Source organism: Colletotrichum jinshuiense, chromosome 10 (assembly GCF_051148585.1).
Source record: "Colletotrichum jinshuiense chromosome 10, complete sequence".
NCBI classification, from domain to species: domain Eukaryota; kingdom Fungi; phylum Ascomycota; class Sordariomycetes; order Glomerellales; family Glomerellaceae; genus Colletotrichum; species Colletotrichum jinshuiense.
The window spans coordinates 2,124,501-2,141,051 of NC_139303.1; the positions used below are offsets into that span (position 1 = coordinate 2,124,501).

Consider the following 16,551-nt stretch of genomic DNA (forward strand, 5'->3'; position numbering starts at 1 on the left):
ACAAAATTTAACCGAAAAATACTGGGACACTCTTTCTGTGAAGCCAGTATTTCTCTTACATCCCGGGAGCCGGCACTTTGAAGCTGGTCGACACAGGGTGCATCGATCAAAGCGTCCATGTAATCTCTTTCGGTGCAATAATTTCCCATGCAGCCACCGCATTCGAAGCGTTAGTGCCCAGCAAAATATCGAAGCGCGAGTCTGCGTCGATGACCCAAGCACCCCTGGCAGTGTCGAACATACCAAGAGAATGACTGGTGACCTCGATATAGACGACATCCTCCTCTCCTGGCGTGAGAGCTCGCGACTTGCCGAATCCGCAAATCTCCTTTTCTGGCCGCACCAAACGGATGGGTGAACGCTGAGAGTGCCAAGCGATTACTGTTTCCCTACCAGGCAGCTCGCTGCCGCCAATGTTCCGAATCTTTATTGAGAGGATAACTGGCACGTCTTCTTTCAGAGTGGTAGAACTGATAGAGACAGCCGATATCTCGAAATCGTTAAACGCAAGTCCAAACCCAATTGGGAACTGAGGCTTGATGCCGGTAAGATCCCACCATTTGTATCCGACGAACAGGCCCTCTGAATAGTAAGATTCGCCCTGCTCTCCAGGAAATGATGCATGTCCGGGGCATTCTTCGATTCTGTTTGGATAGGTCATGGGCAATCTACCAGATGGGTTGAATTTGCCGCATAAGATAGCCGCGGCAGCGTTGCCGAGTTCTTGACCCTGATACCAGGTGTAGAGAACACCCTGAACTTCACTGATCCAAGAACTGGTATCGACCGGTGTTCCCGCCTGGACGATGACGATGGTTCTCTTACTAAGGGTCGCAGCTGCTACTTCTCTGATCAAGCGCACTTGTTCTCCAGGTAGCTCAAAGAGTGGGATGTCCTGACCTTCGGTTTCCCACTCCTTATCGCGTCCAACGACAACAATGGCAGCGTCACAATCCGTAGCCAGTGCAGCGGCTTCCTTCGGGAAATCGGAGATGCCAAACTCCTCGTAACCAATCCGAACGCCCTGGAACTTGTCCTCCATAGGGTCCATGCGGGGGAGAAGGTCTTCTCGAAGCTGCCGGTCGTGAGAGCGGTAGTCGACGCGGATGGTATAATCCCGTCCAGCTTCCAGATTCATGTAGAATATATCTTCATCGTGACCGTAGGTGAAAAAAAGGGTTCCCTTTTCCTCAAAGCTACCAGAACGACTGGAGACCAGGCTGTCATCAACATACAACTCAGACGGGCCGATACTCGCGAAGGACATCTTGTGATTTCCAGAAGTCAACGGTCTCAGCGTCGTGCGCAGCCTATAAGCGAAGCCAGTCTCCCGCGTAATCTCTGACGGCGTCTGGCCAAAAGTCATGTAGTAGAGGTCATCGCTTGCCAAATTCAGCAGGGTCAGCGGCGTGGTATATACAGAACGGACTATGCTGGAGGGGTTTAGACTTACGTGTGTGTGGTCACGACAACTTTACTCGTCAGATCATGACCGACAAACCAATCCACGGCGGCGCCTGGGGCTCCCGTATCCGGGTTCGTCGCCACTGTTGATGGCATCGATGGCACATAACGGTTGACCTTAGCGCCGACAGCGGTGACTATTTCGGTAGGAGTTCCCTGAAATTCCCGCTTTACGGAACTGAGAACATCCGTCCAGTATGGTGCCTTAATATACGAGCTCCCGCCGCCACCCGCTACCACTCTCATGGCGTTGGGGCCGACGATGGCGATCTTCTTTAGTTGTTCTTCGGGTTTGAGCGGCAGCGCGCCCCCGGCGTTCTTGAGCATGACGATCCCGGCGCTCGCTGCCCGGAGCAGCAAATCCCTCGAGTCACTGTCGTCATGACAAAACTCCGGGTCGTCTCGAGGGTCTGCGAAGCGATTTGCCTTTTGTAGAAGACGGAGCATCCGAGATACAGAGTCATCCACGCATTTCAGGTCGATGCGTCCATGCTTCAATGGGTCTGTAAGTGCAGCTCTTGACCTCTTGACCGGGGGGCCCGGCATCTCGAGGTCCAAGCCGGCGTTGATGGACTCCTCGCAAGAATTGGTGCCTCCCCAATCGCTTAAGAAAACGCCATCCCATCCCCAATCGCCGCGCGCGATGTCTGTCAAAAGGACCTTTGAGCTATCGCAATGGTATCCATTGACTCTGTTGTATGCTGTCATCATACACCAAGGATTGGCGTCGCGTACTACCATCTGAAATGGCCGCAGGTAGACTTCGTGGAGCGCTCGGGGTTGGATGTTGGCGCTGTAATGAAAACGATTGGTTTCTTGGTCGTTTGCTAGGGGAAGCAATTTGGGTTAACCGATGATGAGCGACTTTCACCAATACTGGGTACAATACTCGGCGGACACTTTTGGTAGGCCAGCAGAACTTGTCACTGAGAGCTATGACTTACCAACAAAGTGCTTGGGCGTGGCGCCGATGCCGCGCGATTGAACACCACGAACATGTGCAGTCGCCAACTTGCCAGTGAGGAACGGATCCTCACTAAAAGATTCGAAGTTTCTGCCCCCAAGGGGATGTCGGTGAATGCACATGGTAGGAGCAAGGATGACGGATGCTGATCGAGTCTTGCACTATAGAGAATATGTCAGATTTCCTGCTTCTCAAGTTTGAAGAAACCGGATAGTTCGTGTACTTGCTCTGCCAGACACTGGCCAACTTCATACAAAAGTTCGACATCCCAGGTAGCTCCAAGACTGACACCGCTAGGGAGAAAGGCTGCCGGGACGCTTTCGCCGAAGATCTCGCCACGGGCGCCAGAGGGGCCATCAGAAAACTGTTCAGATAACCGTATCAGTGTCACTGTTGATGCTTGAACAGTATGATTCAACATGTATTTTTATCGTACCTTCAGGCTTGGGACACATAACCGATCGATGCCGGCCGTTCGCCAAGTTGACCCGCCCGCCATTAGGGTGAGCTTCTCGTCGAGAGTCATCTGCGAGAGCAGCGACTCAGCCGCAACTTCGTCAACAGCCATGGCAAAAGTTAGGCAAAGCAATATAAAAGTATAGTGCAGCACGAAAACTGTAGACCATATCCAGGAAAGTGCGTCTTCAATAAATATCATGCTCGGTGGTACTGGTGATTAGAAAACCACTAAGGGATGGTAATGGCGGGGTTGGCGGAATCTAAATTCCCATCGGTGTGGGGCAACTCCTCATACTGATTAGGAGAGAGTATCTGTTTCGTAGTTCAATAGTTATGTTAATTAAAAATCTATTGAAAGATAACCCTTGCGATAAACTGCGGAATCCTCCTTCCGTTACTGCTGATAAGTTATCCCCCCGAAGAGTATGCTTAGTCTCGTTTCTATAACTAACCTAAAAATACGGAGTTCAAAATGCTGATGCGAGTCTGCTTCCCATTCTTTTCTTGCATCGTCACAAGCAGCTCCTTTTGGATTATTATCCATTTTCTTCTGCCTTGCGCTCGTCACCCGCATTCCGTCCATTAAGTTTAAAACGGCTTTCCAGAAAGTTGTTGCACGATATCATGAATGATCCCACCTACTTCTCGTCATCATCGACTCCTTCCTCTCCTCGGACGAGGGTGAACTGCAGCACGACGCCACTTCTACATGATCTCCTAGACGCTCATGTTCCGTCAAGCCAGGTTGCTGTTATCACCCCTGAGGTGGGAGCATGTCTCAACCTCCGCCCAAGCATCATTGCAGTTCAGCAACCCCGCCTTGGCGAGGCTCTCGTAAGGATAATGTCCTCGGGAATATGTCGTAGCGTGCGTACACCAGTGCAGCGTCCCCATTTCACCTTCACCCTTCTGTTGGGCTTGTTCGAAATCTAAATGGGGATTGGGCCCGGCAAGATGCAGAAGGAAACGCCAGCTAAATCTTCAACAGGACGCTTGCTTTTCGCTTGGGCCTGAGCCCGGATTCCCAGGATACAATCATATCGCCGGACACGAGGGTATAGGACACGTTGTCAAGTGCCATGACCCCTCGCTGCTTGGCCGAGCGGTCGCCATTAGATACTTGGCATATTCGTGTCAATCATGCACCTACTGTCTCCGTGGTCTATATACTTCGTGCCAGTCGCAGCTTAACGCACCCAAGTCTATTACCGGCACTTTCCAACAGTATGCCTGTGTACCGCTCAATTGCTTGATGCCACTACCCGACGGGTTGCTTTGTTCGGCAGATCCCAAAGGGAACGCAAGATACACTGCGGCCCTCTGCTCGGGCTCAACGGCGCTAAGGGCCCTTCGGAATGCGCAAACTCGACCAGGAGACGTAGTCGCTATTGTAGGCGTACTTGGCGCCATTGGTCATCTGGCTGGCGCCATAGCCAAGCACGTATTTGGCGCTAGAGTCATTGGTATTGATCTAAAGCGAAAAATAGACAAACTACCCGTCGAATCCGAACACTTTGGCGACATCTTTATTGCTGCCCCTCAGGAGGGAGATCCAAGGCAGTTGGGCATCTTCTGTCGGGATCTGCGGGATGCTTGCTCGAAACTGAGAGTCAATACAGAGACAGCACGCCTAGCCGATAGTTTGATCGCCTGTGGAAGTACTGGCTCTTCTTTTTCCAATCTCGACGAGTACGTTTGTGATGGAGGGAGCATTGTTTGTGTTGGGTATGTCTTTCTTTTCCCTTTCGTATTGTTTACTTCGTCGACATTTTTGGTTGGGTTTTCTATACCGCACCCTTGTCACGTACTAGTACGCTAACCTTTTGGCTCGTTCCAAAACGGTAGAGTTCCCCGCGGACTTGGATCCTTGGACATCCAGTTGATCAACCTCGTGGAGCGGAGCCTGCGAGTATGTGGAAATCTTATGGGGGGACGACAAGAAGCCCTGGAAGTTATGCAATACATAAAATCTGGGCAATGTCGACCAATCATCACTGAGGTATCCCTAAACGAGGTCCCGGAAAACATGCAGAGACTGATAGACTGCGATACTGTGGGCAAAGTGGTCGTTCGGGTTGACCAGATCGATGGTGGTGGACGGGAAGCCATAAAACCGGCAGAAGTAGTAGCATAGATATTGATCAAGGACAGCCAAGTGACCGTACATATAAAATTTACTAACAGGTGCTTTCGAAACTGTCCACTTCAAAACCTGTTACTTCAGCGTCGGGCAGAGTAGATGTTCTGTAATTCCATAGAAGTTCTTCTGAGAGGGGATCGGGAAAATGTGTCCAGACTGGCATATCCGACATTATTTGATCCACCAGACTCTCCTCGTAGCGTTCGTGTCGAAATTCATGACCCAGTTCTGTGGAACCTATATGGACCGGAGGGTCCAAGCCGACGAGCTTTTGCTCTCCAGGCAGAGTGCTTTCTTGCTCTGCCAGAGTTGTTTTATCGAACGACCCATTGGTTGATGTCCGCCGCGGATGATAGTTGGTGGCAGCGGCCGAAGCAGTCGAGACATCTGTATCATTAATGAGCCTTACATCTCCTCCGTCTCTGGTTTTCAGCATTCGCAGACATATTTCCGAGTAGCGACGCGCTGGAGTCCAAGAGACTCCCATCTCCTGCAACGTTAAAAGACAAGAATGAAGCATATCTCTGTTGGCTGCCAAATTCATTCCTTGTGCTTGCTTTGGCGGGTGCAGTAGAACGAGAGCCGCTGAGAGCGTACAGTGTGTGGCGGTGACAGGGCTCCTCCGAAAACTACCAAAAGCCTCTCGATACTGATCTCCGAGGATGCTGATGTGTTTTACAGAATTCAGGCAAAGCGAAGCAGCTTTAAAGACTATGGGATCCTGCGTATGAGGTCCCTGTTGCTTGGGTACCTGTAAAACCTTGGGCATAAAGGCCTTCGTAAGGAGAATGACAGAGGTATGGTATACCATATTCAACGTGTATGCCTGCGGCAATTCGTTTGTAACGCCCGACCGGATTTTCAGTTTCGATGGCAGGCTATAATACCAGCCTTTCAGAGCTAGCAGACAAGAGTCAAAAAACGCTAGCCTCTGGGTCGCTTGTGTTAATCGTCGAGGTGCATATCTATTCAACAGTGTAAGTTGGTAAGGTCTCACCGATGTCGAAATTATAACCATACATACAAGTTTCCCATGATCTTCTCCAAAATCTGGCAGTGGCTGCTCAGTGATCTTTGTAAAAGACTCAAAGTTGAACTTGGATAACGAACTGGAGGCGAGGGCGGATTGGTCTGTGGGTTCTCAGCGCAGTCATCTTCTACCACTTCTATTTGTTCTACTGATGCTTGGTAGTCCTGGTATTCGTAAGTATATGAAACTGTTTTGAATAGCCCCGGGATACTAGGCGACTGTCCGGTGTAACTGACCGACATGGAGCAGACCCGACCGGTGTAGCTGGCATAAAGCTTATCATGACAGTACAACGACCAATATATCTGTCTTCTCATGGTTTCCTCTTCCAGACTTAGAGCCTGGGTATTACTCTCTACATTTGTGGACGGGTAGTTGGAATGTCTCAGGGAGGCAGCGTCGAGATTGAGGCCCATGTCCGTAGCAAGACGATTTGCCATGCCCATATGGAGCCAACCGGCAGCATCCTGACCGAAGGCCTGCAAGGCAATTGTCAATTTTACTCAATTATTTCAAGTTCCTCATTAGCTTTTCCCCTTGTTTTGCACATACCACGTAGATCACCCCGAGTAATGCAAGGGATTGAAGGGTCGTAATGGTTGGGGACCGAAGTTCAAAGTGTAAAAGCACCTCGGCAGTTTCGAGAAAGGCGCGACCAGCAGTGTTAGGATCGTCTGGATTGAAACGCACCTCAGGTCTATCTGAGTGGCGGGCGCCGATTGCCAGAATACAATTCAGGAGCAGAGGGCTGTAATACCTCCCGGAAACGGATCGACTATGTCGAAAGAGTCGTTCATCCACCACCTGGAACCAAGGTTGGTCCCAGGTAAAAAAAAGGTCGATAAGGTGTGATTCAAGCTCGTGTTTGATTGAAGGCTCGCTTTTTAATAATTGAGTGGACAGCAGGGCGTTTCTCGGAATCTTGGGCCGCCTGAATTGTTCTTCGCCTTCAAACTCGAGGCGACCACTACTGATGCCGTAGTAGCGAGATTCTCCATCATCGTCAAAATTTACGGGTGCATCGAAGCTGAGAGCCCCTTCGAATTCGTCGCACAGCCTCTCCAATGAGGCTGATGATATCCTCGTAGAGCCAGGGGCGGCCGCAGGCGGCCCGTTCGGGATATCGAGTTGGGCCATTGAGGCATCAATGTCGATGGAGTGAAGCCAAAGGATCTGCTCAAGAGCATTGATGCGGGCCTGTAACAACCGCACATAAGATCTGGGAGCCATGCCCCGGGTATCATCGTCCACAGTATAGATGCAATTGATGCGGCGGTTTAAGCATCGTGAACAAGATGACTGGTTGCCATCACACTATAGGATAAGCAGTGTGGTCAAACGAACTCTCAAAAATTGCATATATACCTTTGCACGACGACGACGGCACTCCTGGCATGCCTTGGACGCGTACTTGCTTCGTGATTTGGTCGATCCTTCACCAGTTGAAGAACTACCCCCGGTCGTGCGTATGGGTATCGAGGACACTCCGACTTCGGTATCAGAATGGTCTCCATGCCGCTCAATCGAGGTCATTTTCAGGTGAGAGGAGGAAATGGTAGCTACGAGTGAGGCAGATCCAGCGAAGTCAGGACGAGTTGGCCAAGACAATTTGCCAGAAGGAAATGAAGTGAATGGTCTGGGGGAAAAGACCTGAATTGGCGCCTGTCAGGAGAGCAGCGGGCATGCCAATCTAACACGCGGTCGCATCCCTACTATGATAGGGACTCCTCGACAAAGAGCGACGCCCGCGCAAAGCTCGGTTGATAGGAATATATGTTCCGTCTGAAATGGAGCTAGGCGTGCCCAGCGAGACTGATAGAAATCGTGCAGGCCCGCCCTAGTTACTCCACCTTCACCCACCGGGCAATGTTCCCGAAGCGGGTTATCAAAGAACTACCATCCCCACAGGAACAAGCGCGGACTAGAGTCGGGGTGATTTTGGGGATGTTACAGCAGCCTGAAATCTTCTTGCAGGCTGCCGTAGATGTTGCGCCGTTGCGTGTCTCTGGATGTCACTACTGAGACGGAAATTTCAAACCGAAATATTAACCGCCAAGGCTATGTCGAGGCAACTATTATAAAAAAGAGGAAGGGCCCCTAGTCCACAACTAAAAGTCACTTGTCATTGGTTATTGACATCGATCCCACGGGACCTCAGAAATCTCATCTCACGAACAAGATTGAGATACAAGCTGGATTTCATCGTCTATAAAGCCATCTGCTTGCCAACGAAGTCAGAGTTAGTCAAACTGCATCCACCATCGCACCTATACGCTAGGACTCGACTTGTTAGTGGCCGCCATTTACTCAAACCTCCAGTTCCACCATGACCACCAAAGAAGATTTTAAGGATGAAGAGTCAATTCGAGGTTCTTGTGTTGTTGAGATCTCGGAAGAGCAATCTACTTCACAATCATCGTGGCTCGAGCAGATGCGGGCCGTAGGCTCCCACAAAGGCGCCGTGATTGCCGGTATTTCCTTCTCTTATATCCCTCCAACATTATCTCTGTTTGCTAATGAAACAATACAAGCATTCGGTTGTTCGACCACACCGATCCTCATTGGGTACGACTTGACCTTGATTGGGTCCATTATTGCCAACGAAGAATTTGTTAAGTTTTTTGGTGTCTTGGACCAGGAACTCGACACCTGGACTCTTCCAGCCGATCGACAGTTGGTCTGGTCCATCGTGCAATATGTTTCCGCTTTTACTGCTGCATTTGCTTCCGGGTTTCTCAATGATATTTTTGGGCGCCGTATTTGCTTTTTGACAACCGTCAGGTATGTAAGCAGAGGAATACCGATACCTTGATGGTAAAAGCTGATGGAATGCCCCAGTCTTACTCTACTCGGTACTGTCGTTGCCCTCTTTTCCCCAGACTGGAAGGTCTGGGTCGCTGCGAAACTCTTTATGGGTATGGCAATGGGCTTCATGCAAGGCAACACCCAGACATATGTGTCTGAGATTGCCCCTTTCAAGATCCGCGGATTCGCATTATCCCTCTTCCAATTTTGGATTATCCTCGGTCAGCTTCTTGCGTCATGCGTCCTTGAGGCAACTAGTCACGTGGATGGTGTCTGGTCATGGAAAGCACCCATAATCAGCCAGATTGGGCCTGCTATATTCTGCCTCGCTATATTTATTCCATTCACTCCTGAGTCACCGTATTGGCTTGCTGCCCAAGGTCGACTGGGGGATGCGAAGGCAGCCCTGCTCAAGGTTAGGGGTCGTGAACTCAACTTTGACGTCGACGCAGAGGTTCGGGCAATCCAGACCACACACGACCACGAGAAGCGAGACAAAGGGCGGAATAGCTCGTACCGGGAGTGTTTTCAAGGTCCAGATCTCCGTCGCACACTCATAGGTTGTCTCCCTTTACTTATGCAGCTTTTCATTGGGTACCCCCTTTGCGGCAACTACTTAACGTACTTTCTCTCCATGTCAGGAGTTAAAGATGCTTTTCTTATTACCATTATTGCGGTGGTATGTTCAATGGTAGCTTCTATTATATCCTTTATTCTCATCGAACGCGTTGGCCGCCGGCTGCAACTGATCGCTGGCTCCTTCGGTATGTTACCCTGTCTATTGGTTGTCGGCCTCCTCGGGTTTATTGGGCGGGGTACCATATGGAATGACCGTCTCGTTGCAGTCTTTTGCATTCTTTGGAATGTGTTTTATTTTATTTCTGTTGGTGCAGTTGGCTGGACCATACTTGGAGAAATATCATCGCCGCGCCTCCGAGCCAAGACTGTATCACTTGGGGCGATTACCTCGTCTGTGTTCAACTTGGGGTGGTCTATTGCTATTCCATATTTGGTCAACGCCGAAGAGGCCAATCTGGGCCCGAAATCGGCTTTGATATTTCTAGGGTTTGGTGTTTTTCTTGTCCCCTTGGCATTTTTTACAGTGCCGGAGACTAAAAGCCGGACGTTTGATGAGCTTGATGCTTTGTTTGAAGCGCGCACACCGGCGAGGAAATTTGGGCAAACCCAGATGCGCGGCAGTTTTAACTAGGTCTCAAAATAAAGTGTGGTGCAACGCTGTGGTATCTGAGCATCGTCAGAACTACTAAGCGCTAAGTTTTTCTGCACCATTCTGGAAAAATGAGACGCCCTCAAAGCCCACGTTTTGAAATGTATGAAAATTATGTATCCTTCACTCAGAGCAATCAATAGTTGCATCGCAATTCATCCACTTTTCATGGTGAAATTAATGGCACTGGAGAGTAACTAGGCCTTTATCTGCACAAGCATAAATTAAACGCTTCTAACAGGAGGTTGACTCTCTTGATTAGTATCCAACCATCTTCTCCCAATCGACAGTCATTTTGTGTGTCTCAACTTGATTGGTAGAACATGGCCCAGAACAATCAACAATCATCTTCAAGCTTAGCATTTCTGCGTACGTTAATTTCGTTCTTTGAAAGTACAGCCCTTTACTTTACGACGTCGTTGCGCCACTCTTCACTATACCCCCTTAACATCACAACTTGTCCACTGTAGCCGCTTTAGCCCCTTCGGGATCGTGGGCTGTAACCTCTATCTCAACCCGCATATCATCCTCACCCAGCCGTGGCACTCCAACGCATGTCCAGATGGGTTGGTGATCGGGCATCCACTTTTTGAAGTTGCGGACCATTGCCTCCAATGCCTCATTATTGATCGGTACGTGGTAGGAGTTTACGCGGTAGACCTGCGACCACCCCTTACCACCGGCATCTTTAAGATTGAGGTCGACGTTCGCAAAGGCCTGGTCGATCTGCGCGTTTATCTCTTTATAGAACTCGCCGCTGATGGGGTCCCAGCCACCTTTATCGATATATCTTGTCAGCCAATGTCTGTGAGGGTCAAGCCACGATGGCCAAGGGAGCTCTGCTAATAGGGTGTTACAAACCTTGTCCTGCACATTCAATCTTGTCGCCGACTCGAACAGCTTGGCTGTAAGAGAAATTGATTCTTTTGCTCTCGCCCTGGCCTTCGTAGCAGAAGTATCGGAGATGAGACATGGCTTAAATGCGTTCGCGTTCGGTTTTGGCGTGAGTTATGATCCAGCAGTCGTCGTAAATGATGCTTTCAAAAATCTGAAAATAGTGAAAACAATGACGAGTGCAGAGGATTGAATTTTACTCGTATATGGCCATTAGAATACGCATGCAATGCATATTTGAACCAAATTTTGGACCCACGAGGAATTTATATTCCGTTCGCAATTCTTTGGATCATGCACAACAACTAGCGTAATCATGTATGGTTAGTTAGCTTTCTTTGTCACACAAATATTCCGACTCTGATAGAATGACGCCGAGTTGTTCATCTTTTCCAATTAAAGCACACTTCGACCAAGGTGCCCAGTCAACATTCTTGACGCGCGGAATCAAATATGTTTGACACATAGCCTCATTCAAAATGATGATATGTTCACCAAATCTGCCATGATTAGGCTCAAAGATGGCTCGAAGTCACTGACTGTATAGATAGTGGTCAGCCACTGAGTCAGTATCACAAAACCCCGGCAGATGAAGGGTTGGCGCTGCAACCATCGCCTCTTGTGGGCACTGATAAGGCGGCGGAACATATCATCCGACGATAAGCGCTCCGAAACGCAGTATTCACAGCAGCCTGTCGACATGACACTAAAGCGGAATTTTAGTTCCGTCTCTTACCCGAGCAATATGTCCTTACCCTGCTATCATCCAGTCCCACTTAATAATATCCTGAGAGTGCACGAGCTTCGTAACTAGACTAACATGTATCAACACAGTCGTTGGACAGAAGTGACCCAAACGCAGTAATGGAGGCGGTAAACTCAGTTTAGAGATAAGGAATTTACTTTGATAAGAAACCACAAAAAACATATTAAGACACGGAGTTCTGGACTTCAAAATAGGATGAACGCGATTCCAACCAGCATTGTTCATTTTAAACCCAGCTACTGTCCGAATCCATAAAGATGTCTTTCAAACAAACCTTTATCTTCGGAATGATATACTCAGCCGGTATGTTTCCATATCCTGAGGAAGTTACTTGACTTCTACTTCGAATCTAAAACTGAAGATATACAGCTTGCATCATTGGCTACGATTCGGGTTATCTTAATGGAGTGCTCGGCTCCGAAGACTTCATCAGACGTTACGGGGTGAACGACGGTGACGGCAAACCTTTTTATTTGACCCCACACACTCGAAGTCTCTTTTCATCTTTGATTGTCGTGGGTACAATTCTTGGCTGCTTGACAAACACCCTTTTACAGGCTAGAAGTATGTAAACATTTCATGGCTCTCGAGAAAACAAAGTCATCAACACCTTGGAACTGACCAAAACTCTCAGTTGGCCAAAAGGGCATTTTGATTACAGCGTCTTGTACCTATGCTGCAGGTACCGTGCTGCAGACGGCCGGATTGCCGCCGGTGGCTTTTATCATAGGCCGAATACTGTTGGGTAGCGCGCTTGGATTCATCTCCATTGTGGTTTGTACTCGGCACTTGCAGCAACATCTAATCATGCTAAGCTCGTGCGTAGGTCCCCGCATATCTCATGGAATGTTCCAATGCGAACAACAGGGGTCGACTGATGGCGATATACCTGCAGCTTCTTACTACTGGCAATGTAATTGCCTGCGGCATCAGTCTTGGTACGGCAAAATTCAAGGACTCAAGAGGATGGCGTACGTAGCCCCATTTCCTATGACCCTTACAACCAAAGCCTCGCATTATTCCCTCCTAGTTTACTTACAAACGCTCAGGTATCACGGTTGCTTTCCAACTTGTATTTGCATTGACCATTTTCGTCGGTGCTCTCGTCTGCCCAGAGTCCCCCACCATCCTAATGCAACGCAATAAGCATGAAGCGGCCCGAAAAGCACTCGCAACCTTGAGAAACCTAGACCCAGACTCAAGCGAAATAACCTTGGCGATGAATGACATCAGTCGAGAGTTGTCCAAGAAAGGCTCTTTCGGAGACGTCCGCCTTGCCGAGTGCTTCCAGGGAACTAACCTGCGAAGGACAATTCTTGGTATGGCCATGGCTTTCTTCACTATTGCCACCGGCATTACCTTTTGGTTTGGCTATGGAACGACCTTCTTCATTGCAGCTGGGGTACAAAATTCGTACCTCGTCTCTCTGATGCTGGCCATCACGAATTGTGTCTTTACCCTCCCGTCTATTTACCTGATCGAGAAGGTTGGTAGAAGGCGCTGTTTGATATGGGGTGGTGTGGTGATGGCGCTTACACAGCTCATTTCAGCAGTTACTCACAGTGTATCACCAAACAGCGTGGTGAGCCAGAAAATGCTAGTGGTTGGCTCTGTTCTCTTTATCGCGGCTTACGCACCAACTTGGGGCATCGGTGGTGAGTTCATTGGGAAATTCACCCATTTGATACATTCGCTAACTGGATAAACTTCTACAGGATGGGTTACAATGACCGAACCAACCGCCTTAGGATCACCCAAACGACGATCGTCATGATCGTTTACTGGACTGTGACCTGGCTTATAGGCTTCATCACCCCCTATCTAGTGGATGCTACAGCTGCCGATCTCGGCGTCAATGTTTCATATATTTGGCTTGGAACCGGTATCATCTCGGTCATCTGGGCTTATTCATGTGTTCCTGAACTTGCTGGATTGTCAGGTGATGAGGTACCTTTCCACCGCTACTATTCTGCACGACTTGAAAATGAAAGCTAACAACATTAGATTAACATGCTTTTTGAACAGCGTGTTCCTGCATGGAGATCTGTTGCTTGGCAGAAAGAGATTCGAGTAATTAGTGACGTAACCGTCCTCAATGGTGTAGATACATTCAAGTCAAAGGCTTCGATTGAGGTCAAGCAGGAGGTCTGAGAAGTCAGTATTGTTAAGCCAAAATTTAAGGGCCTGTTGTCAGGTGTCTTAGTACCGAGTGAAGAGGTTAGCGACTAGCACGTAGGTATTGGGTGTGACTGTCATTCGAATCTGCCTTCTCTACAGCTGTGGCGCCCGTACGGCGCCTTTATCCCCGCTCCGGATCAACTATTCCCCGTACCGGACCCCGGTGGGTCCCCGGTGCCTCCCCGGCACCCCTCTCCCGGTCCGCGCTCCTGACACCTGTGCTTAGAAGATATGTCTGTTGTCACCGTAATGGATGACATCAATTCCAATGAGATAGTGTAGATGTCCAACTAGCTGTACATTGTCACGAGAAATCCAACATGGCGATAGAAGCCCGATTCACTGTTGAAAATATTTAACCCGGCGATATTTCGGTCTATATCAAGTTATGATTGAGGTGGCACATTGGCTGGTGGCGAAAGGTTACCAGAGTAAGGTATATTAATCGAAAGAACTCCGAAGTCATACTTCTGTGTTCGGCTCTTCAACTTTCCGGGCTAAGGTTAGGAGACAAATCGAAACGGCCAGGCCCTAAAATTTATTGCAAGTTTAGATGTTAATGAAGCTCAAGGTGCTAGATAGTTTGAGACTCTCATGAAGAGCTTGGTGGTATTCCCGCTAAGTGATCGGTTGATCTTTGAACCCCGATCACCAACCCTTTATCTGAACTAGGCCTGAATTGAATACTCCACCGTGGTCAAGAAAGGAATGAGTGCGCTTTACTTCTAACATTTATGAACTGATTTTCAATCTGCCTAGGAACTAAGTGGGCACATCCCCTTGTTCTTCTATCTCAAAATAAACGACTGACCTGCTACTATTGTCACCACAGTTGCACTAACCGCTGGTCTAGGCCAGTTGTATCGAGGCCAAACGACTGGTTCAAAAAGAGATGTTATATTGGGTATGAATACTTCTAGAAATGAAAAAGAAGCATCTGTTCTGCCCTGTTCCCTTTTATATCCACAGTACGGCACGTACCCGCCCACATGCATTCCTAAATGAAGCCGTTAATAATCGCCGGCATGGCAGGAAAGCCATGGAATTGAGCCTTGCACCGCTGTGTGGCGCCACGTGTCAGAGCACTTGCCCATCGCAGATCCTGATGCTGTGACTACACAGATGTATCTGTCCGTGGGTAACCTTAAAAACTGGATTAGGCCGGGGTTCAACAATCAAACCCACAGCATATAAGCAGTAGAGACATTCACGTTTCCCTGCAGCAACCATCCTGTTCTACCTCAATACGCGTTATTCCTCCCGCCAAGACCAGTCTTCAATATTTCACATAGCCAATGAATGTTTGGCAAATGAATGTTTGTCATATAGGCCGAGCTGGTGTTACCTAAGCTTATTAGCATCACCCTCATCCTATGCTTACTTGTCTTGCCATGTAATAAATTCAGATCTTATAAGGTCGAGGCATTCAAGGGCTTCCAATTAGTCAATAAGCTTTTTCTGTCATATTGGATGGTATCATTTGCTGTAGTATGAACCCGTATGGATCGCATACAGGACGTGTATTCTCCTACTTCGAAATCCTGGTCAATATTCGATAACTATTAGTGGGGTTTGTGAAGCTTAAACTGTATGCCTGTATTGTACGCCTAGCAACTAGAAAACAAACACCAGGAAGCAATGGCACTATGCCCAAAATCCGAATTGACGAATGCCATGGGTTTGACATTGAGTCCGGTTGTCTTGTCTACATGTATTTGTGGTAGATACATCGCATGAGGGTAATATGTACAATGTGAAGTTTCTAAATGCTAAAGCGGCCCTTGATCATATCTCCTCGTGGTTTGGACCTAAGCCTCAACGTAAAAGTCGATGCAGCTCTCGTAGGTCTGCTTGTTTTTCGAGGCGTACCAGAACCACTGGATAGCGCACTTGCCGCCGACGTCGCAAGCCGAGGTCAGGGTGTCGGGGATGGTGACATTGAAGTCGGCTACATTTCCACTGTTAGTGATGCAATTTTGATCAAGCGAATTATCATGTCCACTTACTATCGGCAAGAGGGTCGGGGTTATCCGTCGGCCAATCCGCCCACGAGACGAGGGGCTCGCCGATGACCGTGTTGCTTGTAAGGTCAATGACCGAGATGTTCTGCCGTCGTTGTGAGCTTGCTATTCTGTTTCTGAGGAGTGCACTGCGCTAGTAGTTGAATTGCGCAAGTGCGCAGGTCACTTACGGCGTAGCCAGGTCTGTGACCGGCAACGAGGTCAATGTGGAATGGAATGACTTCTCCGGCCGTAACGGCGCGGACGTTGTCCTCGTTGTCCTCGTATTGGTATCCACGGCAGAGGAAAAGGTTGCACTTGTAGTCTGCGTCGGCGACCTTGATGGCGTTCTCAATGGGGCCAGCAGCATCTGCAAAGTTATTAGCTTCACGAAGTCGCGAATAGGACTGGGTGTAAGTACCGCTCTCAAGCTGGTCGGTCACTGCGGTTCCACAAAGCTCCACCTGCTTCGCTCCGGACTGTGTCGAACACGATTAGTTCTATGACGGCAGAAAGAAGAGTTGGATCCCATCTCCTACCACTCTAGGCTCTGGGGTCTGCACGACACCGTGTCCGAAGACACCGGTTGCCAGAGCGGCAAAGACGGCTTGTTTGAATAGCAT

The 16,551-nt window shown here is 48.9% G+C and overlaps 3 protein-coding genes across 3 annotated transcripts; all 3 read right to left on the minus strand.

Annotated features, from left to right (window-relative positions):
- Window positions 1–106: 106 nt before the first annotated feature.
- On the minus strand, window positions 107–2,996 carry EsH8_X_000532 (uncharacterized protein; the record flags this gene model as incomplete). Its single annotated transcript, XM_083274620.1, has 5 exons — window positions 107–1,382; window positions 1,454–2,111; window positions 2,409–2,589; window positions 2,718–2,792; window positions 2,865–2,996. The coding sequence occupies 5 exons, from the start codon at window positions 2,994–2,996 to the stop codon at window positions 107–109; spliced, it is 2,322 nt and encodes a 773-aa protein (XP_083120012.1).
- Window positions 2,997–10,540: 7,544 nt separating this feature from the next.
- On the minus strand, window positions 10,541–11,063 carry EsH8_X_000533 (RidA family protein; the record flags this gene model as incomplete). Its single annotated transcript, XM_083274621.1, has 2 exons — window positions 10,541–10,866; window positions 10,952–11,063. The coding sequence occupies 2 exons, from the start codon at window positions 11,061–11,063 to the stop codon at window positions 10,541–10,543; spliced, it is 438 nt and encodes a 145-aa protein (XP_083120013.1).
- A 4,673-nt stretch (window positions 11,064–15,736) lies between these two features.
- On the minus strand, window positions 15,737–16,551 carry EsH8_X_000534 (lytic polysaccharide monooxygenase; the record flags this gene model as incomplete). The annotated part of the gene is made up of 4 exons (XM_083274622.1): window positions 15,737–15,876; window positions 15,935–16,034; window positions 16,120–16,407; window positions 16,468–16,551. 4 exons carry the CDS (start codon window positions 16,549–16,551, stop codon window positions 15,737–15,739), a joined length of 612 nt encoding a protein of 203 aa, XP_083120014.1.